General features: G+C 43.9%; 3 protein-coding genes across 3 annotated transcripts in view; 2 read left to right on the forward strand and 1 right to left on the reverse strand.

Moving 5' to 3' along the window:
- Positions 1-1,394: 1,394 nt before the first annotated feature.
- Positions 1,395-9,017, forward strand: DNAJC25 (DnaJ heat shock protein family (Hsp40) member C25). Its single transcript, XM_086478979.1, has 4 exons — positions 1,395-1,709; positions 3,203-3,355; positions 5,033-5,503; positions 8,087-9,017. Exons 1-4 carry the CDS (start codon positions 1,395-1,397, stop codon positions 8,207-8,209), a joined length of 1,062 nt encoding a protein of 353 aa, XP_086335105.1. The 3' UTR covers positions 8,210-9,017.
- Positions 9,018-11,876: 2,859 nt separating this feature from the next.
- On the forward strand, positions 11,877-17,773 carry GNG10 (G protein subunit gamma 10). The gene is made up of 3 exons (XM_086478980.1): positions 11,877-11,957; positions 15,413-15,544; positions 17,746-17,773. The coding sequence occupies exons 1-2, from the start codon at positions 11,877-11,879 to the stop codon at positions 15,536-15,538; spliced, it is 207 nt and encodes a 68-aa protein (XP_086335106.1). The 3' UTR covers positions 15,539-15,544; positions 17,746-17,773.
- Positions 17,774-22,654: 4,881 nt separating this feature from the next.
- Positions 22,655-26,410, reverse strand: part of SHOC1 (shortage in chiasmata 1) — a 57,410-nt gene continuing 53,654 nt past the window's right edge. The window contains 5 exon segments of the mRNA XM_086480472.1: positions 22,655-22,755; positions 25,099-25,347; positions 25,350-25,459; positions 25,461-25,653; positions 25,873-26,032. Of these exon segments, the coding sequence (XP_086336598.1) occupies positions 22,655-22,755; positions 25,099-25,347; positions 25,350-25,459; positions 25,461-25,653; positions 25,873-26,032 (813 nt within the window).

The raw sequence follows: 26,410 nt of genomic DNA on the forward strand, positions 1-26,410 counted from the left end.
GCGAAAAGGAGACAGGCAGGAGGCCGGAGCATGAGGTGTGCGGGCCTTTCTAGTGGAGGACAGCACGACAAAGAATTTCCACTCTCCTCAGCACAGTATTTTACCCAAATTGGTACAAAAGAATTTAAAAGTATAAATTAATTTAAAAGCAGAGAGACCCCGTTGCCAAAGGAGCACACACGTAACGTTTGGTGAGTCAAAAGGAGACAGCGTGTCATTGCCCAGCCTTGCTAGGGTTGAACTGGGAAGGACCAGCAATGGGTCTGTGCTGCTGAAGGCAGCTGGCCCACAGAAGGGTCTGTTCTGTGGAAAGCGATCTAAAGAGAAAACACAACAAAACTAAGCAAAAATGTTTTAAAATGAACCTTTTGTGACCCACAAAACAAACGGCGTTTATTTAGCAGTTTGTGGTAACCAAAGTCCGCTTCCTGCGCTTCGCAACAGGCATGTGAGGGTAACGTGGGCCAAAACTGACACCGCCCAAAGCGTACCTGAGCCCTCAAACCGGCGCGGCAAAGCGAGCCACAGCCCTGTGCCGCGGGGCCGGGAGCCGCTGCAAACTGCCGAGGCTTCCCTGAAACCTCCAGCCAGCAGCTTCGCCGGGATGCTCCGGACCGACGCCGCCTCTCTCCGGGGGTCCTGTTCGGAGAGGAGGAACCACCGGGGGACACGGGGCCAAGCCCTCAGCTCCTGCCCGCTGCGGCTCAGTGCTCCCAGGCACGGCCGGCTCCGGAGCTGGGCTCCCCGGGGGCTGGCAGTGTCCGGGCGGGCGTCGTGGCCCGAGGAGGGGACCCGCGGCACTGACGGCGAGGACGGCGCGTTCTCTGACGGGCTGAGCTCGGGTGCGGCGGGTGCCTCCAGCGTCAGGCGCACACCTCCGGAGGCTCCCGCCCGGAGGCACTGCTCCCGCCCGCCGCACCGCACCGCACCGGCGATCGAGCCCTCCCTTCCGAAACAAGGCTTTGGGAAGGAAAGACCCGAGGCGGCGGACCCGCCATAGCGGCCTGGGCCCCGTGTCGGCGCGAAGGGGTTGCTGCACCCTCTGCCCGGCCACTGCCGCCACGTGGGGCGCGCGCTGCGTCTACGTACAGCCGAGCGTCTTGGGGGCGGCGGTAACGTCACCTCCCCCCCCCCCCCCCCGCAGAGCCAGCTCAAACTAAACACGGGGGCAGGGCGAGTTTCCAAAACATTCTCCCTCCCCGGAAGAACAAACGAGCGGAAGAAAATCGGGGACAAGGTCAGAATCTTCAGCCCCGCTTCTGTCCCGGCCGCGCGCCCGTCCCGCTCCCCGGAGGGCATCCTGCCCGCCCCGCCCACCCGGCCGCGCGCAGGCGCCTGCGCACGGCGCGGGTCCCGGCGGCGGCGGCGGCGGCGGCGGCAGCGGCAGCAGCGATATGGCGGCGGCGGGTGGCGGCGGCGCTGGGCCTGGCCGGTGGTGGCTGATGTGCTTGTGGCTGTGCGTGGCGCTGCTGCCGCGGGCGGCGCGGGGCCTGACGGAGGGCCTGTACTGCGGGCGGCGGGTCTGCTATGAGGTGCTGGGCGTCAGCCGGCAGGCCAGCAAGGCGGAGATCGCCCGCGCCTACCGGCAGCTGGCCCGCAAGTACCACCCCGACCGTTACCGCGGGGAGCCGGCCACGCCGGGCAGCGGCGGCTCGCAGGCGGCGCACGAGAAGTTCCTGCTCATCGCCACCGCCTACGAGACCCTCAAGGTGAGAGAGCGGGACCGCCGCCGCGGCCGGAGCCGCTCCGGTAAGAGACAGGGGGCCGCCCCGGGGGGCCGTGCGGGGGGCGGCGGCGGGCCGGGGAGCGGGGCAGGCGGGCAGGCGGCGGGCAGGCAGGGCGCCCGGCCCCGCGTCGCGTCTGCCCGCGCTGCCGCTTCCCTCGGCGGTCTCGGTTTGGGAGCGGAGGGGAGGTGCGGCCTTGGGGCCAGCGCCGTTCGAGGCGCGCTGCCCACCTGTCTCCGTTACCGGCGCTTAGGTCGCCCATCCCGATGTGCGGGCAGCAACCGCCTGCACAGCAGGCAGCAAAACTGTGCAGTCGCGTGTTGCGAGAAGAAAAGTGTCTTTAAAGGACGCCGAAAGGTACATAATCCTCTCCGAGTTTTTTCGACGGCTGCGACTCTTCTGCTGCATCTGTGTCTGAAGCCCGAAAGACGCCGGGGCTCTGCCAGACTTTGGCCGTGCACGTCGCGCAGGTGTCCTGTCTCTTGTCCCGGCCAGGACCGGAGCCCCTCAGGTTTACACTTGTGTGTGTTGCGGCAGGCTCTGACGCTCCGGTTTTGCATTCCTTTGAGCGGACTTAGCCGGCTTACTTCCTACCATCAGTCAGGGAGGGGAGAAAACCCCAAAAAACCTTCTTCAGTTACCAGTCCAAGAGGGCGAGGGCGGGGGGGGTGGGGGCAGGCTACAGTTCTTTTGAAAATGCCTTTGTCTTTAGAATTTGTTCTTTTGAAAAACCTTTTGTCTTTAAAGTGAACCGACTGGGCTTTATCTTAGAGTGTGCCTTTAAACAAAAAAAGTAACAGTGATTCGAGTAGCATATGGGATCTGTAATGGAAGCTTATCAGGGCAAAGATGGAGCTCAGGAATGGAAGAAGGAAACCTGTGGTTTAGTGCTGCAGCGGAGGAAAAAAGGGAACTTTTTTGGGGGTAGGAAAGGAATGCAGTTAACGCTGACAAAATTAAATCTCTCATCTCTTAATTAAGTGGTGAAAATGGGAAAAAACTCTGAGAAAATGAGAACAATGAGGTTTTGAAATGGCCTTCCATTGAATAGATTCCACAGCTCTGTAAGCTAATTCTAAAAGATTTGTAAAACAATCTCTTAATAGTTTCTTCATCTGAAAATCTTTTCCTGAGCAGTATTTATTAACTCTAGTCCATCTAGATTTCCCATTCTGAAGTTGAAAATACTTATTACGTGGATTTCAGTTGCCTGTCTTTATTTCAGTATTAAATGTCTTCATGCAGTGTGTGCTTATGCGTTTAAGACTACATATGTCAGATGTGTGTGGGCAGATGAGTGTAAGAACAAGTTAAAAGAGAATATGAGAAAAGGACCAAAGACTTTGTGCTTCATACTTGGTCAGGCTATTGCCAACTTCATATTCACATGGTTGTTAATGAGATGCAAAACACAGCTATGACAAAGTAAGTGAAAACAGGAATCTGAACCCATGCATGTTTTCTGTCTCATCCTGCAGGATGAAGAAACACGTAAAGATTATGACTACATGTTGGATCATCCAGAAGAGTATTACAGGCATTATTATCACTACTACAGCAGGAGACTAGCACCTAAAGTGGATGTCAGAATAGTGATTCTGGTTACTGTGTGTGCCATCTCCATGTTTCAGGTAAAATTTCCTGTTTATGTGACACTGCTCAGTGAGTTTCTGGATGGGAAGACAAGTATCTGCAGCTCTCGTAATGTGCCAGGTGTTAAACCTGACCGGTGTCAGTGAGGAGGCCCGCTTCTTACTTGGTCAGCTTTTCTGCGGTGTCCATAACAAACCTGAAGTCAGGATATACTGAACAGGTTTTTGACTGCCCTTGGTGCCTTGGACAAAGGTAGAGGTTAGTTTCTTTTAATGATAGGATATTTCATAGAGACAGGTGCAGCTTTTCTAAAGAAGTTACTTAGTTCTTCATGGCAGGGTCGGAATAGCCTGTTCCTGAGCACAGGCAGGGCTAGTGTTCCAAATAAGCGTGTGTCAGTTTGCCAAGCTCCCCAAGTAATTTTTTTAAAAACCAGACTAGCTGTGAACGACATACAAGACACAATTCTGATAATAGGACTGAATATCAGGGGTTTACTAATGTGTGAATCTTACATTGCAGCGTATTTTAAACACCGCAGTGAAGTCAGGAGAGAAGCCAGTTTGGTTCAGCAAAGTTTGTGCTGAAGTGGTAGATCCAAGGTCAAGAAAACAGCCTGTTTTCGATGAGAAAGCTTGTGCTATTGCTGACAAATATTTAAGTGGAAGAAGATGCATAGCTCTTTTCTTTAGGATCTATTAGATTATTCATTCAAAATGTCATTAAAAATACTCAAAAATTGGGTATTATTTGATAATATGATATTATTTGATGGCGCAGATAGCTTACTTTTTAATGGGATACTGGAAGTTAAAATATGTTGATCAGGATTTGAGAGCTTGGAATAATAAATTCCAATGGCGTATGCAGACAAATACTTAATTTCTCTCCAGACTTACTTCCAGGGGCAGAGTTTAATTTTACCTCTGATTTTGGCTATAAGTGGAGACACTCAATTTCCTGCAGCCCAGCTGCCAGGTGATTACAATTCAGTGTAACCATCTCGGTAAAACAATTTGCCTCTCTCTTGCTTTCTGTTGTTTCTGCTTCTTGGCCTTTGTTGGGGTTGTATAATGTGCATATGCCTGCCCTGTGTCTTGGTGAATGGTGTGAAGTGCTGCTTTTTTTAAAAAGTTGTCCCAATAAGACATGATCACCCCAGGCACTATGGTTCTGGTTTGTTGTTTGGGGTTTTTTTTTGGCCAGTGAAATCCGGAAGATGGCTGGAGATTAGAGAGGGATGTTGAATCTTGTGAAGTGAATCCTGTTAGACTAATGAGATTGTCACCTACGTAATCTGTGTTTAATTAACTATTCTAAATGGTTTTATAATGGAATATTCATATACCAGCTACTTTATTTACAAATCTAAGTGGACTTCTCGGAATGGCCGGCACAGCCTAGCATTAACCTTCAGGAGACTACAATCTTCTCGTGAACAAACCCAATTTGACCAGTGTCTGCTTGTCCTTCCTCATCACTGAATATTGCTGTGGGATACACATCTTAACTTTCTAGATGCCTTACTAAGTTTGGAGGAATAATTGTAACTTCTGTAATACTGCAGAAAAAGTCCTTTTACCTTCAGTTTTACCCTTGCTGTAATGTAATTGTGGTTAAAGGTGTATGACCGCATTATTTTTTTTCCTGGCAAACCTCTGAATAGGAATGTGTATAAAAACGTGGTTTTTACTTTTACTGTTCTTCAATTACAGTTCTTCAGCTGGTGGAGTAGTTACAATGAAGCTATCAACTATCTAGCTACTGTGCCAAAATACCGTATACAAGCTACTGAGATTGCCAGGCAACAAGGTTTACTCAACAAGACTAAAGAAAAAGGCAAGAACAGGCGGTCTAAGGAAGAAATTCGTGAAGAAGAGGAAGAAATCATCAAAGATATTATTAAAAATAAAATAGATATAAAAGGCGGTTATCAGAAGCCCAAGATATATGATATCCTTCTATTTCAGATCCTTCTTGCTCCTTTCTACTTGTGCAAATACATCGTTTGGTACTGTTGGTGGATTTATTGTTTCACTATTAAAGGGCAGGAGTACGGTGTGGAAGAGAAGCTGTATATCATACGAAGGTACATGAAAATGTCTCAGTCTCAGTTTGACAGCCTAGAAGATCATCAGAAAGAGATCTTTCTTGAGCGGCAGCTGTGGATACGAGAAAACTATGAGGTGGGTAGCTCTGGTGGAAAAGCTAATGTTAATTATCCCAGAGTAAGAACAGCTGTTTTGTGAAGGTGCTTGGGAGGGGGCTGTGTGATGCATTGCTTCAACTTTAGCTGTTGCTTTCTAAATTGAAAACAGTTGGACAACTACCCGGTGTGTTTTCTTAGACTTCTTATGCTCAGGGACTGGTAGACAACAGCTCCTGACCGTGCCCTTGGATATAGGAAGGGATTTGCTTGGTCAGGGGACGTCCACGTGTGATTGCTAAGGAATCTATGCATACAAGATTGAATCTGATGAAAGGCTTTCTTATAACAATGGGGTATGGCAAAGTTATTACAGTAAGTTGAAGACTGTTCTCCAAGCAGTAATAATTTGTAACAAGAATTACCTGGATCACCTGAAACTCCTATTTCATTAGTCTTCTAAGCCATTAATTCCGAGCTCCTTTTTTTTTTTTGACCTGTCCCTTGATAATTCTTTGGCCTCCGGTAAGGCAGGGAGTTCTTGCTGCGCTGTATACCTTTTCAAGTAAAGACTGCATACGAAATAGCACTGGGCACAACTGCTGCTCCTGCTATGGATAGCCAGTTACTGAATAGTCAATGTGTAACTTTATCTTTTAAGCTTTCTCTGAGAACAGTGAAAGAACATTAGCCACAGCATGGAATTTGCAGTCCAGAATGACTTGGGATGCTGGGGATTGGCAGATTGACAAAACACTTTTGTTGTTCCATAGAAGCTCATCTGTGGGCCATCTGGGTGGGAGCTTGCTAGAAGAGAAACTGAGAATATGAACTTGGCCTGCTTAAGGGGAAGAGGAGATGTTGTTGCTGCTGTGCATGTGCTGGGAAAAGAAAAGGAATGGTGGCAGGATTGCTTTTGCTGCTGGCAGGGCACCAGAGATAAGAGAATGCTTCTTTAAAAGTAGGCAGGGGTGGATTAATCTAGAAACTTGAAGGGGAAAATAGTAAAATCGATGCTAATGTAAGGAAAGGGTTATCTGACAGGTACATACACATGTTGAGTTGTGGTGGGTTTGCTAGGAAACAGTCCAGAAGTCAAAGAAGATGTTATATGGATACCCTGTTGTTGTAGAGAAAAAATGACGTGGTTTGGCATCCATGCTGTTTCTAACTAGCTGTATTTGCCAGAAGTGAAGTCCGTTTAGCCCAAACTCACTTCTTGCGGTGGCCAGCAGTTGATTGTTAGTGAAGAATACGTACAAGTTGCACCTAAGCAATACTTACCCAGTACAATTTGTAGCTGCGGGACTTCCTAAAAAGGAAATGGTGTCATTGTAAGTAATTGCTTTAATGAGTTTTTCTTTAATGAACTTACCTGGTTACTCCTTGAGTGCATTAAAACTTTCAGTGTCTGCTGTGCCATCTGGTCATGAGTTCAGCAATACGTGTAGAAGGTGGTTTGTTTTTTTTTTTTTAAGCCACCTGGACATCTGCTGATTCTTTTATTATGCGAAATGGAAAATAATTGTGCTTTATTCTCTTTTCTCATGCTACCTGTGCTCCTGTGTACCACTACCATGTCCTTACTTGAAACTTAGTTGTGTCTTTTCTAGGCTGAAAAATATGCTTAGGTGTTTCTCCTCAAAAGTTTCTCTCTTCCTTGATCACAGGAGATGCGTGTCTACATATTGCTCAGTTTTCCAATATCCTTTCAGGAGGGGAAATACCAAGAATTCAATACGTGGATACATCATGGAGCTCCACAATGTTTGTTTGTTTGGTTTTTTTTTTCCCCTCTTTTACTTTGCTAGTAATTCTTTAAACCTGTATGATCAGTGAACATTAAGCTGGTGTATTTATAAAGCCATCTATAATATTTTCAGCAGAACCTTACATTTAACTCCTGTCTGGGAGGAAGACAGATGACACAGAGATGACATAAACCTGTATGGTGTTGAGATTTACACTGGCTGTATCTACATAACTGCCTGCCAGAATAGAAATGCAGATGCTGTTGCTTTTTTTGGATACTTGACTTTGCTGGTGATTGTAGATTTCATTGCGACACCATTTCTTGTCAGAATGTAATAACCTATCATTTGGTACTGCGAATACTTAATGCAGAGATAATAATTTAGTTGAGAAACTTAATTAGGAATAAAAAGTTCCCTAGCAGTATTCTGTCTCGACAGTGACTTTGAAATGGGAAAACAACGAAAGGGAGGAGCTGAACAACTGCATTGAACAGTATGTGTGCTGAGAAAGGACTCAAAGTCCAGTTTTCTAAGCATTAGCAGTTCTTTGCTGTAAATGTTATTTTGTCAAAGGCATGAGCATCTAGTTCTTTAGCAAAAAGAGTTTGGAGCTTGCAGCACCATCTTACAGGGAGGTAGTTCTGCTCTCAGCAAAAATGCAAAGCATCTCGACTGCAGCCAGTAGACTCCTCAGCTGAAGGTATTCCTGCGCTTTATGTTGGCCGAGGTCCGCTTCTATGTTGCAGTTCAGTCTCTTGTTAAAAACAGTAAGTTGGTGAATGGCTGAACTACAGATGCTTACCCCCCTGCCTTGAGGTTCACTTCAGCTGTTTCTTCAGCCTTATTAAAATCTTTTGTCTGCCTATCAGGTCTATAAACGAGAACAAGAGGAGGAGTTAAAGAAGAAGATGGCCATGGATCCCCGATGGAAGAGATATCGGCGGTGGATGAAGAATGAAGGACCCGGAAGACTGACTTTCATTGATGATTGAAAGTTGCTGAATGAAATGTGTGCTAATGTTGAAAGTCATTTGCAAAACTGTTCACTACATCATTCAGAGTTTTGTCTGTTGTGGCTCGTCAGTGGTCTAAAACTCAGGAATTATTAAATCAGGCCGAAAAATAATACAGGTTTACCACTTTTATAAATCAGACCTATTAAACAGTCCCAGCTCAATGTATATATGCCATTTACTTGGGGATCTCAGTGTGGAATTTATTATTCCACACAATGTATTTTCTCTACATATTTCATGTTCATGATCAATGGAACCATAATTTTAGTCTTTCTGAAAATGTTTCTAGGTCAGTCCTTGAAAGTCTTGTTTTTCCTTTTTAAACTGAAGGGTTCCTGCAAATGGATGCTGGAAATGCTTATAAAGGATTCTGAAACAAGAGCTGTTTTCAGTTTTCCTTTCTTTCCCCCCTACTTTTCAATCTAATTTCTAAGATGCCAAATTTTTTTATGATGTAGACAATATGGGGATTATACTGGACTGCTTCTTTTGCTATTCATGGTGCAGTTGGAAATGAATTTTTTTTTTGTGGGTATAAATGATGCATGACTGATCATCATTGTGATGCAAACAAGCCTTAATTCTTTGTTCTACAGAGTGATTCATGAAATAGTATGCTAAGGTCTTTTTCATTTGGTTTTTCATTTGTTTTTTTCATCTTGTACGTTGGATTGTACCTGCTTGTTCAGAACAAGTGTACCAGTGAATATTAGTCTACTAAATGTGACATTTCTTTCACCAAAGTATTGGTAAAAGGGAAAATGACCCTTTTGTTAAAAAGGGCAATTTTGATGCCTTATGTAAATAAAAGTTTATGTAATATACATACTGAATTTGTTTTAAGTTCTAAACCTAAAGCATTCTTAATGCTTATCTCTTCTGATCAGACCTCAGAGTACTTAGAATAAATAATGCACAACAGCATGCTGTGGTTTGCTCTGTAGCTCAGCCCAGGTCAGAGTTTCCATGATTTGCTGGTAAAAGGGATTCTGTTACTCTTAGTTCTGTTCAGGAATTTCACTGGGGAAGGGGCAGGTGGGGAGCATAGCGAGATGAGACTTCCACTGTTGGTCTGGAAAAGCAAGTTCTTCAGAAGTGTTTCTGCTGAAAACAGTGCTAGGTTAGCAGGCTTCTGTGGAGGCTGGTTCTGGGAGAGAAGCTCTTGAACTTGGTACTCCTGCCAAAGCCCATAATAGCTAAAAGTTCTAAAATTCTTGCTGATTAATTTTTGAAGCAAGACTTAGCTGATTCTGCAAAGGTGATCTGTCTTCATTTTTTGAGGGAGAGTTTCTGTTCTCGATGCCTCTTGTGCTAGTTTAGCTTTTACTAGTTCTTGGAATGTTGACTCAGTTTTCTGTTTAAAATAATACATACTCAAAAGCATGTTAGCAGTATTATGCTAAATGGCTAACTTCCGTATGCATTAGTAAAATCAAAGAGGGACTGCTGCTAAATTTGTCCTTCATCTCTGCTGCACGCAGTGTAGCTGTAAACTTAAGTCACTGTGTTTAACACAATTCAAATTTAAAACTTGTTAAAGAAGGTGTCTAGAATAAGCTGTGCTTGCTTTCAGGAAGTAGTCTTGCGGACACTGTAGTGGCGGGGCAGGGACACTGCAATGATGCTCATGAAGTGAGGGACCGTCATAGCTGGGGTGTATTGCTGCTTCACCCCCAACACAGTCAGCCTCGTGGAAGGGGGAAGTTGCTGTGATAGAAACAAAGGGCATAAAGGTAAGAACGAGTAAAATGGTTTTGGTTCTTCGGTTAGACAGATCTGCAAAAGAATCAGGCAAGTGCATTCAAGAGTTTCTAAACCTGTGGCCCCAAGTGTCACAAGCTGACAGCTCTGCCACTTTTGCCCTTGTGCCTCATTTTGCTCCATCTTTTCCCTCCTAAGCCAAATAAGCATTCAGAACACAGATCTGTTTTCCCTTTTTGCCTAGGTTAGTTCTAATTGAGATTAATTTCCTGACCTGACACCACAGTAGGAAGTCGGTGCAATGGAGGGGCAGACACTGGGGATAACAGAACTGTCTCAGCAGCAGTAGTGTCTTGCTTCTATAAAGCTGTGGCCTGAAACTGAGGAATTTGAGTCAGCAGGTATTGTACGACCTGCTGGAAATGAGCTGTTCTGCAGGCTCGACTTGGAGTTCCCTCTTTTATTGACATCTCGGCCCTTTGAAAATAACCAGGCACAGGCATAAATCCATAGGTTGCAGCAAAAATTTGCTGGGCAGTGACACTGCAGTCACATCTTTGCAACGAAGGATAGAAAAAAACTTGTCTTCACAAAGGTGTCAGCGTTGCAGTAACACTTCATCATTAGCTGAGGCTACTGAGCATTTCTAGCATAACATTTCATTGTAGTTCTAAGTGATGTCTGTCTTCAGGGCATAAATCTTCAGGGCCTATATTATCTTGAAATAAAGGTGACAAAGCAATTACATACATTAGGAAAAAAAAAGCAGGAATGAGACTGCTGAGAGTTACAATACTATACCAATTAACAGTGTAAATTGAGATGATTTCAGAGAGAAGTGTTTGCACTGGTACTGAGTAGCAGTGAGATCTTTGGGTAGGAAAGTGTGGCAAGGTAATAGGGTCTTAGAAAAGAACCACCTTCCCTGCTATCACCTTTTTTCAAAGAACTGTGTCTGTTTCTGTAGCATGTTTCTGGACTTTCAAATATACAGTGTATATAAGGTGAAACGTGCGTTTTGCTTGATACGCAAAAGGTATTTAGAGCCAGGGCCTTTTTCACATTCAGTGTGAGTCTTTTCTGTGACCAAGCTGAGGCTTTGATTGAGGCTCAGTCATGTCCATGGCTGTTTGTCCCTATGTTTGGAGCAATCATTTGAGGCTATGGGCTTCATCCTGCCAACTTTTTAACAGACCAGCAAACTCCGGTGCTTGGCAAACCCCCACCAAAAAGTGATGTGACTTATTGATGGTCACTAGTGACGAACAGCGTGGGGGGGATGCAGCAATTCTGGGGCAGTTTGACCCTAATAGCTGCCTGTGGGCAGAGTGGGACTTTTTTTTAAACCTTTGCAGGGCATTTAGAGCTTCCTTTCCTCTCTCCTTTTTTTTTCCTTCCCCCCTCCCCTTTCCCCCACTTTTTTTCCCTCCATTTTCCCCCTTTCCCCTCCTTTTCCTTCCCCCACCTTTTCCCCTTTTCCTCCTTTTCCCAATTTTTCCCTTTTCCCCTCCCCCCTTTTCCTCCTTTTTGCTCCCTTTTTCCTCCTTTTTCTCCCCCCACCTTTTCCCCTTTTCCTCCTTTTCCCCCTTTCTCCCATTTTTCCTTTTCCCTCCCTTTTCCCTCCATCCCCCCCTTTCTTTTCTCCCTTTTCTTCCCTTTTTTCCTTTCTTCCTGTCCTGTTTTATCCGACAAGGCGTTTCGTCCCCTGAGCAGCCGGAGCCCTCAGCCAGGGCCGCCGCAAGACGCCGCGGGCGGTAGCGCCGGGACGCTGCCGGCGGGGCGGGGCGGGGCGGGGCGGCGGGGGCTGCCCGGGGCGGAGCGGACCCGGCCCCTCCCCGGGGCGGCTCCGCGGCGGCGGAGGGACTCGCCGCGCCCCGCACCGCGCCAAGCCCGGTGGAGCCGCACCGCCCGCCCGTCCTCCGTCGCTCCCCGCGGCCCCGGCATGTCGTCGGGCGGCAGCCTGAGCACCATGCAGCGGCTGGTGGAGCAGCTGAAGCTGGAGGCGGCCGTGGAGCGGATCAAGGTGAGCCGAGGTGCCGGGGCTCCGCGGCGGGGGAGGCGAGCTGCCGCTGCCGTTTCTTCCCCGTTTGCCCGCCCTGGGCAGGAGCCGGGGGGGGTTCCTGCGCCCCGGGGGGGCTCCGCGGCTGCCGTCCGGGAGGGCGCGGTGGGGTGGGCGCCGTTCCCGGGTGGAAGGAGCTGCCGTCGGTAGTACAGCAGCACCTCATTAATTCTGCACAGGCGAGCATGATAATCGGGAGCGGTTCCTCACGGCGGAGCCAGCCGGCTGCCCCCCGCTGCTGAGCGCTGGCGGGGCTTGCGGGGAAAGGCGGTGTGGTTTTGTACCCGCCGGCACGCTTGGGGAAAGCAGGCGATTTTGTACGCCTGCATGAACCTTCTCCTGCTTGCCAGACAAAGACAGGCTAGGGAGGCGGTCCTGTCATCTGCCAGCTCCTAAGCTTTGGGTTCCGTTTGGTTTGTTTGGGTTTTTTTGGTTTTTTTTTTGTTTTTTTTTTTCGCTCTCGCAGCCCAAATTCGCCCATGCAGACCTGTCCCAGACAGCTCTTGGTTCCCAGCAGGTGTGGGGGGGCCCGCAGCTGCTTTGCGAAAACCGTGCTTTCCAGCCACGCACAAAATCCAGCACAGGCTGTGAAGTGAGGAAGGTCAGGTTAATATGTATCCTGTGCTTTCCTCTTCACATCACCTCCGTGCATTCGCCATTTTTCTCTGCCCCGCCACAAAACAGCAGCTTCCTCAGTCTGACGAAAGTGCCAGTATACTGAGCTGCAGGAACTTAGCTAATTGATTTTAAGAGTCATTTAGGATGCCTTTTCTCACTGTTCCTGTCCTGGGCTGGTGAAAATTTGAAGTGCGCCTTGCAAGGTGAAACTGTTGTCGCTTTGGGACATCATCCTGATCAATTCATTAATATTACTAAATTTTCTTAGCTAATACTGAATCTGTGGGTATTTGCTGCACTAAAAGTGACTGTCGTTTATCACTGCAATGATGTGTGGGTATCCGTGAGAAATGGCCCAGTGCAGAAGAGAAATGTAGACTCTTGTGGCAAGAGGGATATTGCCTAACACAGAAGTGATTGACCAGACATTTCTGTTGCTTTATATCGCCAGCAATAGCCTGGATCTCGGTTCCTGCACACTTTGAGGCATATACCCCCCCACACTTTTTTTTTTTTTGTTGGGGCAGGGAGGGTATCTAAAAAGTATAGTCTGTAGTTTATTTGGGGTCACTTTGTCGTGGTAATGTATTCTGGAGCTGGACTTCTGAAGGTTGCATATTATACGTTTGCTTGTACTCCAGAAAGGCTTGGCCTTGAGACCTCAGTCTCCTCTGTCTTGCAGCATTGTGCACAGCAGTCTCTTTCCAGGTTTGCTGTTCTAGGAACTGTTCATGTCTTTTTCACAAGTGAAATGAAGCATGATTAAAAATGTGACTTGAAAAAAGCATCATCTGGGTTTCTTGACTTGCAGTGTAAAAACAGGAGCATATTCAGCCAGTCGAAAAGCACTTGGATCAGTTTTAGCAGACAGTGAGATAGGAGAGAACATTGTTTCTGCTACTTTGAATAGACAATGTATTTTCAAAGGAAGCTGGATATGAAAGGATTTTTAAAAATACATCTCATACTATGGAGTTCCAATGGTGATTTTGTTTACCCTGCCAGCTAAAAAAGCAGACAGGAAAAATATTTTCAGAAAGAGGAAACCAAGTAGGAAAGAAGTACCCACACACATCTTGGATGCAGGAGGCTGCCGCAGGGAGTGTATTTGTCCTATGTTGAAATACAGCAGAAACCCTCGTACTTTCTATGTGAACCGAAGGAGTGAAGAATGTTATAGGGGCATAGGCAGGGCTAAGAGTAGGCAAATCTGTCCCAGAACAACGGTCTGCTGCCATATGGATAATTCTCACACAGCTGCCAAAAATCAAGTTTGTATCTTTCGAGGAGCACCAGGATATACATAGCTCAGTACCTGTTGCAGAGCTCATCAGCAAAGTGCAAGGAGACACGGTAAGGAGCTGCTAGCTGTGCTGCGCTTGTAGGTCAAACCAAGCCCTGAGCAACTCTCTGCTCATTTTCCCAGGAAAAAGCTCCACGCAGCCTTGGCCTGGTCGGTGTTGGCAAGTGGCACCTCTGTCTGATAGCTGTGTGGTGCGTAGTCAGGTACCAGCAAGGGGTCAGCACTGTGGTTGAGGCAAGGCTGCTAATGCCGTAGGGGGTCCAAGGAGCTGGGCAGGGTGGGAGACCTGTGCAGCCTCCAGAAAGAGGTTCTCTTCAAGGAAGGGAGGAGTGAAAAAGCCCACTGACTAGCAGGGATCCTTGCTGCGGATGCTTCTGCCTGTACTCTGATCAGGAGAACCTGGGAGGCTGTGGGAAAGTGCTTCTCAGCAACCCTCTGAAATGCTGGCAGCTGCCGGGTAAATTCAGGCAGTAACCAGGATGAGTGTTCTGGAGGAGAGCTGGGAGGCAGTGAATGGGACAGCAGTGAAATCGCAAACCAAACCCTGCTCTAGGCCAGATCTCCCACGTGCTTTCAGACGCTGTTAGCTGGGATGGCCTAGAACCAAGATCCCATCAGGTCTCCTGGGTGGCCCCTTCAATCAGGAGGCTGGGAAGTGTGGGTGGTCCTTCTGGCTGTTGTCTCTGCTGGCAATACGGCAAAGTTGTGTAGGAGAAAAAAATCAGTATTTCAGGAATCCTGTCGTAAGGGCAGAGGTGAAGTCAGAGAGGAATTTTTATTCCTACCAATATGCTCGGTATTTCCTCTTTTAAAAAATGCAGCAGACAGCATGGATTTTTACAGTTCCCTGGTGATGTTACCGATGTGTGCCTAAGAAATCAGGAATTCCCCTATGTTTTCCTTCAAAAATACAGACACATGACTGACTTGCTGTCCACAGGGAGAGCAGGGGAGTTTAGTGCTGGAGGCATCTTGCCTTTGGGTTCCTGGGCTTGTTCTGCAGGTCTGGACTGTCCTCTTTGGGGGCCAGGGTGTGGATTTGAAGCTCTCACTTCACTACCAGGGAAAGGTGGCAGTGGACTTAAAAAGCTTTTCATCCTTACCTTTTTGCTTTAATTCCTTGTTATGCTCTGTGTTGCTTAACAGTTTGGAAATTAAAATAGTTTTTGTAAATTATCTGAGGATATAAGAGTTCTAATATAAATGCAAAAACAGTACAGTAGATTGTGGTCACAGCCCTATGCATTTTTCCATTGCACTTACACCTCAGTCCTCTACGCTCCTCTGGCTCACCACTGGCGTAGTATGTCATGTGCATTTGAACAGGGCTTTGTAAATGTATGTCTGTGCTGATTTACTTGGTCTTTAAGAATCCAAGAGCTGACTTGGCTGCTCTTCAGCTCTGTTTGATAATGGTTCTTCAAGAGGAAATGCCTAATAGATGCTTGTGAATGAATTAGTTTCCTCTCTGGATTTGTTTTTCTTTTCCTTTACACAGGTCTCTCAGGCAGCTGCAGAACTCCAGCAGTACTGTATGCAAAATGCCTGCAAAGATGCTTTGCTTGTTGGGGTTCCTGCGGGGAGCAATCCCTTTCGAGAACCCCGATCCTGTGCTCTACTCTGAAATCAGGTAATAAAGTCACAGGTACCATGACCACAACTCTGATTTGAAACTCAAGCCCTAGGAGGGACAATGGCACATGGTGATAGTTGTTTGAATGTTGAGTTCTTGGTAGCGAAGTGTTCATCACTTCCCTGTTGGCTTTACAGATTGTTTTCTGTTTCTGTTAGGTGTGGCAATTGAGGTATGTCTCTTTTTTACAGCTCTTTCTAGATGTGTTTTGTTTATGGTTTGGGTGGGTTTTTTTTTTTGGTTAAGTTGATTTTTGTGTTTGAGCAGATCCAGGGTCATTAGCAGCATCCAAAATAATAAAAACTCTGTGAAACATGGCTGTGTTTGACACAGCCAGACATAAAAACCAGTCCATACCCAGCTTGAAGAAGTAAGACAAAGCCGTGGCAGTTGCATGTGTTTTGATGACTAACTCACAGCTTAAGCAAGAGCCTTGTTAAAATACATTTTGTCTTCAGTGTCATATTGCAGTTCATTTAGCTGTGTCTGTCCTTAGCCTCTTTCTGTTTGTACAGCAGCAAAAGCAGTGGAGGCAGGGAAGAGCTGAGGCAATGTGTAATCTCATCCTTCGTAACCTGTATCAGCACAGGTCTAAAAGATGAGATACTCCCTGAAGCCTGCCTTAGCACTCTGCATTGCTTGTACTGGCATAACACCTGCAGGGTGGGTGGGTGACCGTCCAGCGCTTGCGTGTCTTTGGGATCCAATTCCATGATTCCTGCTTTTGTCTCGCCCACCTGTCAGACAGATACCGGTGGTTGCAGCAGGAGGAAGAAATGCCATATGCACCCTTAGTCTTGGGCAGGATCACAGCATAACTTTTCTTGGAAAGTGTTATTTCTTCTGCATGGCAGAAAAACGTGGAAGTAGGATATTCAGAAGAGGTTACTCTTATTTTAAAAGAAAAAATAAAAGCAGTTGCTGCGAAAGACCTGAAAGACCTACGGAGAGAGGAAAAACCACTGAATTCTGTTCTTTCTTTGAGAGTGCTATCAAAGTGAAAATGAATGTTTTTTTTAAGGCAGAACTTAAACTAGAAGATGACAGGGAGCTACTGTAGAGAGTCCGACAGAGGGTTACAAAGATGATGAGAGGGCTGGAGCATATCTGATACGAAGAAAGGCTGAGAGACCTGGGGCTCTTTAGCCTGGAGAAGACTGAGAGGGGACCTTATCAGCACTTATTAATATCTAAAGGGCAGGTGTAAGAGGATGGGGCCAGGCTCTTCTCAGTGGTGTCCAGTGACAGCACAAGGGGCAATGGGCACAAGCTGGAGCACAGGAAGTGCCGCTTGAACATGAGGAGGAGCTTCTTTGCTCTGAGGGTGGCAGAGCCCTGGAACAGGCTGCCTAGGGAGGGTGTGGAGTCTCCTTCTCTGGAGATATTCAAAACCCGCCTGGGTGCTGCTTTAGGTGAACCTGCTTTGGCAGGGGAGTTGGACCAGATGATCTCTAGAGGTCCCTTCCAACTCCAGCCATTCTGTGTGATTCTGTGAAGATGGAGTACTTTTGTAAAATCTTCCCTTTCCCAATGCCTGGGTTCCTGAGCTTGCAGTTGTGCTTGTGCCTCATCAATAGCATGGTTTTGATTGTTGCTACGTAGGTTTGACAAAACGGGATTGAACCTGAAGAGAGAACAACTGAGCCTGAGATACTCATTGGAAAAACTTGGGTGGAGGGGGAAGCACAATCAGAAGATTTTCTTAATTTAGGTGCTACCCTTAATTCTTTCTGCAAATAAGATAAAATTTGTATTGACTGTTGCATGTGTTCTTCTGTTACTGAAGCAGCCTTTCTGCTTTTTCTTGTGTCTCGGTGTGTATGTATGTGTTTCTAGGATTCAAGTTCCATTACATCATGGAGACAGGATACAAAATATTTTCTCAAATGAGTTTGATGCTTAATTTATGATACTTTTAGAAACTTACAGCTCAGCCCAAGACATCATTTAGTCATCTTCTGATAGATTCATTATCTAGTTTATTATTATTATTTAGTTATCTTAGGATCATAAAAAATGAGAGCAAAGTAAAAAAGCCAATTAAAAAAAATTATAATATTCAAGGATGCCAACATCTGACAAAGGAAAGTGGTTATTCAGTTTTTCTGAGAGCAAAGGAGCTCTTGTGTTATAATTTGTAAGAGAAATATGTCAACTTTGGAAGACAGCATTTAATAAACCTTTTTTTCTTCTTATAGGGAAGGTCATCAGAGAGCTGCCTTCAAGCATGACATGAATAACAACTGCCTTTCCTTCACAAGAAAAGTCTCTCTCTGTGTCCTAACTTTTGTGTGGCTAAAACAATGTCCTAGATATTTATCTGTTAGTACTTGTGTATTTGTATTTCACTATCTTTTGCTAATGTTCTTAAAGTTTTTTAATGTTAACTCTTATTCTTTTCATAATTGTCACCATTGTTACTGCACTATGCTAACTGTACAAATATTACTTGAGAAGTTTACATTTTAGGAAAGAAAAGCACATTAATTTTTACCAAATTACTTACTCCTATCTTGGTAAACTGTTACACTGGAATGACAGCAAAACCTATTTGTATTTTCCAAAATAAAACATCCAAAAAGTGAATGGTTAACATATAAAAAGAAATGCTGTTAGTACTGAAATAATGTTCTTAGGGGGAATTTTGCTTCCATTAGCAAGACCTGGCACCAACTGCAGGTTTTTTTTTTCCAAGTGCATCTAAATCCATAAATGACACATACTAGAAACTGCTGGGCACAGTGTGTAGCACAGGCTTGATTCCTAAGCCATATTTCATACAAAACTTCTAATCTGTAATACTTCTCCTAATTGTATTTGTAAAGGTACTGCTCTGGTGGAGTTTTCCTTGACATGTTTAAAATGTGACCAAACAGACACTAAAAATCCATGAACACCCAAAGATAGTTGCATGCATAATTGTTAAGGTTTGCAATACACAAAACTTACTAAAATGTGCTTGGTCGTTTGCCTTCAGTTTTTTATGGAGCACTTTTACAAGGACAACTAACTTTTTAAATAGGTTTTTAGTTTTGTCTACTTTTATTGTTTGTATTAATCTTTCAGAAATTTGGAAATAAAATCCCATTCCCTACTGGCTTTGAACTCATTGTTTAATTGTAACAAAGAGCAGATATTGTAATGAAGAGGATACTTTGATTTTGCAGTGGGAGGGGAGGCCTCAAGCTATTTGGCTTTTTGGGAAGAGAAGGTTGCTGATGGGTCTTCAGAAAATGTGTCTTATTAATAGAAAAATCCTATTTATAGCTATTTACCACTTTCGTGGTAAACAGTAACAATGTTATCAGGCTCATTTATACATGTCAAAATTGTAAGGAAGGACTTTGCAATCTGAGAATTTAGTTTTCATTAATGTTAGCTGAAATGGGGCAATGAGTGTCCTCCAGGCAGTTCGGTCTTTGTCAAAAGGTTTTCATTCTTGCTGTCCTGCAGGAAGACACTAAAATGAGAGTCATACTGTCAATACGTACTGTGCCTCTAATTACAGAAGAGAATGTCCTTCCTTAGGAGCTTTTCTTCGCTCTGGCTTCCTTTCATTGTAGGCTATTGAATACAGCAGTTTTTCTTTTAGTACTCGGCACATGCACCCACTGCGGAAGTCTAGAGGAAGCATGGCTATTCTTGCTTGCAGAGAGGTGATCAGAGGCTCAGACTGAGGTCGAAATGCTCCAGGGGAGAGTGAGGGATGAGAGCATGCATCAAATGCCTTTGAAGAGCCAGCATCTGGCTGCTGGCCACTCCCTCCCAGGCAAGCCCTTCATATTGCTTTTACCTCCTGCAGTAAAACCTCCCCCCACCCCACCCCTGCTTCTCTCCCCAGGCCCCCTTGCTGCATGCACTTTCCTGCTTAGTGGCCTCACTTCAAGCTTGGGTTCTGGAGTGGCTGCTGAGCTGGCATCAGGAGCTGCAAGATTACAGAGTGCGGGAGGGAGCAGCTGCTGCTCGCCCACCCGTCAACGGCTGCTGTCTCTTGGCTGCCCTGCCCAGCTCTGTGTGGTATCTTTCAGCCCGAGCACTGTGGTCAACACGTGTCAGAGGAGCAGCACTGTCAGCATACTGCAGGTCCTGACTGCATCCGCATCGTGAACCGGCAGTGGATAAAAAGACGAGTGCAGCATCTGTGAGATGGACTGGGAGTGCTCCATCCTGGTGTGCCTGTGAGTGTGGTGGTTATTCTGCTGTCTCGTGGGAGGAAGACACAGTTTCTTGTCTCTTTAGAGGAGTGTGCTTGCTGCACCCCTTTGCTCCCAGGGCAGCATGCAGCTGAGCAGGGAGAGGGATGACAGCAATGCATCCTCTGCCTTCCCAAGCCATGGTCTGTGACAAAAATTGGGTGTCAGAACGAGCTCCAGAACAGGGTTGGCGTTGAGACTCTTTTGAGTTTCTGGGGGGAGTCAATTTTATGAGGCGTGCCACTGCAGGTTATTTTGTGTTACCTAAATGAAGCACCCTGCACCTTAGCAGCTCGGCTTTTGCAGGTCCCTGTTTTTGAGGTAACCATGGAACCTGACACATGCACCTGGGCAGCTGTCTGCTTCTGTAGGCAGCAGAACAGGGTGTCTCTTACCGGCTCAGTCTGCAGGACAATGTCTCATCTCCAGCTGCAGGTGTGCTTGGGTATGCGCCGTGTTGCTGAACTGTACACTGGGATGGCTTAGACAGGGACAAGTACCGCATTTTGCTGCCCCGGCTGTAACCTGCAGTGGGGTGGACAACAATGTCTTAGCTTCCATTAGCAAAGACCATCCAAGAGGGTTATCTGCTGAGGTCCCAACTCTCCACACACTGCACAGAGGCCTTCGTACTAGTCCCATGGCAGCAGGTCTCACAGGTTCCCCAGGATAAAGCAAATTAAGCGAGTGCACACATCTGTACGCTAAGTGCCTCGCGTGAGCAACACGGCCCCCTTTTCTGGCATCTCTCACAGTCCACCAGCAAGGCTCTTCTTCAGCTACAGCTGCCACCTGCTTCGTCACTAAGCAGTTCAGGAATTTGATCCAAGAACTGAGTGTCCCTGCCTTCTGATGGAGGACTGGTGATTAGTTTTTGTATTGCATCTTTTTGTCTGAGAATTAGTTGCTCCCTAATTCTTCTTAGTTATAGATGATTTAGGGGGGAAAAAAAGTGTATCCTGTAATAGTAATTTTCTTCCACATTAACCAGATGGAGAGGGTGGAGAATGTCACACGTGATAAACTTGTCAATGTGTACATATCTGTGTGAGACTGGAAGTCATAAACAAATACAGTAAAAAACAACTGGTCATTGCAATCCCTTTTCCTTATTTTCTACTACATTGCCAGTAACTAACTATGCACTGACATTTTTTCTACCTAATGGAAACTTAATGCAGACAGCACTTGAATTTTCTTTACTGATTTAATGTAGGCAATGTGCCTTTGGTTTCAAAGTGAGCCATAGATTATCTGAGCTAGTCTTCCATGACTGTTCATATGAAAGTTCCGGTGTCAGTTTTTGCCTGTGGGAAAGGAAGACATAAATACATAGTTTGGTAGTGGCAGCTATAATTTTCTCCACTGTGGTCATCTGTGACCAAGACTTTGTAGACCTACACTATTAAAAGAACAGATTCCTGGGCCTGGCAATTTAGGAGACAGTTCTGAAAAATGGAGCCAAATCTATGATGCAAAGAGATGGAACATGGTTAGGTCAAGTGACCACAACAATAGGCCAGAAATAGTAAGGAAACTGCAATTTTTATTTAAGCCTTTCTCTTATTCTAGGCAAAATAGGCTGGCTTGTTTGCAATTCTACTAGAAGTCTTTTTATGTTACACTTGAAAGGTGTTTATTCTAAAGTCTTGCAAACAATTTGGGTACAAAAAATTTGAGATTACTATGAACTAAAACTGCTATTAGTCATCATAGCATTTCGGAATTCTCAGCTAAAAATCAGCAGTCCATTCTCTCTGAGAGATGAAAGCTTTCTCCCCTAAGTACTGGTTTTATTTATCTGAATAATGAATTTGCGCTTAATAAAGTCACAATGTCAATAAAGTATTTTACTGCAAGCATAAAGCATAAACTTGGTAATTTTTTTTTTTTCCTTTCTGTTATTGCATCAAACTTGAAAAAATTTTTGAGTTTGAAAACTGAATCATCTCAGCTGAAGGCCCCTGAACAGGTACTGACATTCTGGAGCTGGCAGGCATGCCTGTGCAAACCGTGTACACATTCCTGCAGCAGAACAGAGTTACTGTCTACTATTGCTCCCACACATATTGCCGGTTTCGTTGCCAAATCTGTTGATGGAAAGTGAGGGTTTGGGTACTGTTTTATCCTCTCTCTTCTGTAGCTTGCAATTGAGATGCCTTTTTTTAAAAAAAAATCCCTTACCCCTTCCAGCTGTAGCCCACAATATATGGCACTGCCTCCCAGATGACTGTCGTCTCACTGCTTGCCGATGCACTATAGCGGGCTGAAAAACATGGATGCCAACAAATGGCTTCCATCAGATTATGCAGAGAGCTAGGGTCACAGCTTAGTTCTCTGAATCAAATCTATTAGAATCCTAAATTTCAACATATCTTTCACATGTTGTCCGTAAAACAAATGGGTTGTTTCTGTAGCTTGATATAATTAGAGGCAGTTCATGATTGGTTGTTAGAGGAGCTGTTGGAAGGAAACAAGTGGAACTGAGCCCAAGGGACAAACAGGAAGGGTCACTGCTGTAACTGCAAGAAAACTCTAAGACTTTATGAGTAGCCTCGAGATTCTAGCAGATGTAGTCCATCTTTAAGTTTGGAAAGCTGCATGCTCAGGAAGCAAGGATAGGTGCCTTAAAAACTCTACAAGCTTCAGTGTCTGGTTTTTTTTTTACTTCATATTTTATTTTTTGTATGAAGAGTGGTACAGTACCGTTCTATCACACATGAGAACAAACAGAAGCAGTAATTCTCCAGGTTCAAGGAACTAGTTTGTTCAGTAAAATTTTAAAAACATACAAAAGAATCCTCAATTAGTAAGGATTCCCAACCCTAATTTCTCTCTAAAACTGAACAAAAAATAGGAATTTAATCTATTTCCCTTCAAAGAGTTTAGGAATTTAAAAAAGTATGTGTAGTATTCAAAAGAATTTAAGACGTGTTTGTCCATCACTTCTTCCAGGGACTCTTTCATATGTCAATCTCCCTTTTTTGAACTGTGGTACTTCCGCAAATCCTGAATCTGGAAAAGAAGTAGAAAGAAAATATACGTATGATAAACTACAAATACAACACATATGCAGACTTAACTATGTGTTTCTCAGAAGCAGTAACAGAATTTAGTTTTAATCAGTATGCTCTGTATGAAAAGTATCAGCTGCCATAAAATTAAATGTGTTCAGATTAATATTAACTATTACTTACTACTACTTATCAGTTTTATGCATATCATCCTATAATAGTAGTAATACAGGTCTTATACAAAAGAAATACATCAACTTGCACTATGCTTAGTAACAATTTTAATGCTTATTTCTATTTCATTAAGATTACACTCAGTACTATTCAGTAATTGTGAAAGTTAATTCTTCTTAACCAGAGGCATGTTCATATTTCTAAGTTGTTTAAAAAAGCTACTTACATTCTTAAGATTCAAATATTTTTACAATAAAATATTCCAAGTATTTTCTTAATCAAAATAAGCTACAGTAAGAAAATTCCTTTTAGTCTTTACAAAAAGTATTGTCAGAAAACTTTAACACTGATCTAAGTATTTCATCTGTTCCAGTGGAAATGCTGGCTTGGCACATTGGCATTAATGTTTGTGGTTTAATGAAAGTTTGATCTGAAGCCTGAAGAAATCCCTGGGGGGTTCCCAACGCGTGTTTTTAGCTTGACTTTGTACACATTTCTTGAACCTCGGATTTCCCATTTCTTAAATCTGGGTCTTCAGAAGGCTTTCACTGCATTAAGGGTTTTTTTTTTTTTTGCATTAGCATGCACAAGTATTTAGTATACTTGTTTTTCCCCTGGCTAGTGAACAGTAAAGTAAAATAAGCCTATTCTTCCAAAATCTAAACCAAAAATTCCTTTTTTTAATTTGATTCAGATTTAAGTATACGTTTGCCCTACTGGGCAAAAGTAATACAGAAATCTTATCAGTCAGAGATCACAGTGTTTTCAGAATACTGTAAAATGTGGTACCAGAAGAATCTGCCCTGATCTCTACTGAAACTATTGTATTTAGACTTTTATACTATCAGTGCCAGTTACAGGTTACTGTTAACTACCCAGCAGTACTCCAGGTCTCAATTTTGGTCCCAATGGAGAGGGCAACAGGTCTGTTTAGAGTTTCTGTATGAACATTTTAATTTACATAGGCTGAAAATTAAAAGCAGCTCACCATATCTAATTAATTTTCCCTCTCTTTACTTCCATAATTGCCTTAAGCAGCCCACGAAACATAATGATATCAATTAGTTACTTGTGTTTCATGAATGAGTCTGATCTAATTAGCGAGAGCATTTTAATGCTGTGCTGACCTTGCTGTACCACCAAGAGATTGAATGACAGGTAGCAACAGAGAAAACATAAATTAAATAACCTGTACTAGGAGTTAGGCACTTTATTTAAGAAGCTTAACCTTGGATTTTTAAAGAATGGGGCACCTCACCTATAGGGAAGCAGTAGGATCAAAACTATACTGCAATATACGGCACGGCAATACTTAGTCCAACAGGGACTAGTGATGCTTGCTTTCTTTTAAGACTCCATGGATACACATTATGGCTTACCGAAAAAGGTCTCAAGCTAACTATATTTGAGAAAGTAAACCAGGGATAAGAAAACTACGAAAAAAGGGAAGCCTGATTTTATAGAAGGACTGTACACACCTTCAGGGTAAACAAAGTTTTGAAGTACACACTATACCATCTACTTGAAGAATATGCTTTGGAACGATTTCAAGATGGAGAGTTTAGCCCTGGAGACATTAGCTAAAACAAATATTCCAAGAATAAGGGAACTGTATGAAATAAACTTAGGAAGTCATCAGAGTGAAATTCTTACTCCATTAACACCAACAGCAAAACACAGCCATTAGTAGTATCTAAATTGCACTCTGAATTTGTTGAATCTACTTTTTATCGTTTAGAGAAAATACTTTCTAGTCTTCCCCCTGTTGTCCAAACCTATGTTTACAAAATAATCTTTCCCATAACTTTTAAAATAATTCTGGCATGTTTATTATGCACATTTCAGGCACTGTCAGAGAGAGAAGGCTGGAGCTTACAATGTTGGAGAACTACACTTTTCAATATTTTACCAAGGCAAAATAATGGCAGTAACACAATTCTATTTTAAAAAAAATATTCTTTATGCTCAAAGCAGATAATAAATGTTTAGGAACATTTTATCACAGGAAAGATATACATGCAAGTAAGTTTTTTAGTAAAGGACACATGCAACTGTTGGGTTGGACTGAACAACTATTCGAAGAAAATACAAAATCTAATCTTACTGATACTCCTATTTCCAGTCAAGTTACAAACAGAATTTCAGCAAATTCTGCTTGCTTTGGACATACCTTTTCTATTTTTTTCTTCTGTCCATAAGAATGGTGGACTTCGTTTTCTCTTTGGTTTAGATTCTCTACCTATTTGGTGAAAATTCAGGCTTTGAAGGTCATCTGGGTCAACAAAGAAATCAGAGAGAAAACCATCAGATGCAAATGAATCACATGGGCCTGTGGATGAAGAATCATTCCACGAGGTCTGGTCAATCAGAATTTCTGGCCTCTTAAATGTTGTGTGTCTAAATTCTTCTAGAAAACTCTAGACCTCTCCTGAGGTGCATAGTCACTGAAAGTTGCAAAGAAATCCTCTTTTTCAGAGTGTTTGGAAGAATGATTGGAGCTATAATGCATCCTGAAAGGCTGTCTTTGAACACAAATTTACAACATCTAGATGAGCAAAATCTTCACAGTCCTTTGGCACAGCAAAGAAATCCTGCTTCCTCCCCATAACTACTTCTTAAGAACATTATTTCTTTTGCATATAGCTTGGAAGATCAGACTAAAAAAAAAACTGATGATGATTCAATAGAGGAATTATGGCTTCAGTATTGATACGAGATGTTCCTGGTAGAGAAAAATTTGAACCATTCTGTTTGGAGAGTGAAAAACTAGCTTATTTTTCTACATTTTACAGAAAACAAAGATGCCATTTAGCATTTCAATTGCAGTCTGTCTCCTCAGAGTAACTAACCTTTCCATGATTAGAAGATAAAAATTCTAATACACTCATATTTTCACTTGGTTTCAAAGGAGACACATTTTCCTAGTAATTCAAGCTATTAGCTGTGCTGGTTTGTGCCTTACCAAGCAGCTCTAAAGACTGACGATTTTGTTTATAATCTGGATAGCATTTGTTGAACTTTCCTGGGGGTGATGCACCTTTCTGTGCTGTTTCTAGTAGAGCAGCAGCATTTAGGCTATATGAAGATGTCATGTCACTAAAATGCTGAAACAACAAAAAAGGTACTTGAGGAGTGTTTATAGCACATCTACACTGTCAAATACAAAAAGTTAAACCAGTTGTGAGGATTCTAAGATGTATACATTTTTGTTCAGTGGAAAGAAAAAAACCCAAACTTAACAATACAGAAGGAGGCATGTACAGTAGACAATGTGTGACCTGTCTTAAATCTATAAACAGAGTAAGTAATAGCCTGTCTCTTGAAGCACAGGAAAATCAATACCTTAATATATTTTATCCTCTTTCATTAATCCAGGACTGTAGGAAGTAGTGTCTGCAATGGATTGGCGCGTATCATACATCATAGAGGAATTACACTGATGAGATCTTTTTCTGGTTTTTTTTGGTCAGTAAATGTGTAAA

The sequence above is a fragment of the Leptosomus discolor genome, chromosome Z (genome assembly GCF_034619465.1).
Source record: "Leptosomus discolor isolate bLepDis1 chromosome Z, bLepDis1.hap2, whole genome shotgun sequence".
Taxonomy (NCBI): Eukaryota; Metazoa; Chordata; class Aves; order Leptosomiformes; family Leptosomidae; genus Leptosomus; species Leptosomus discolor.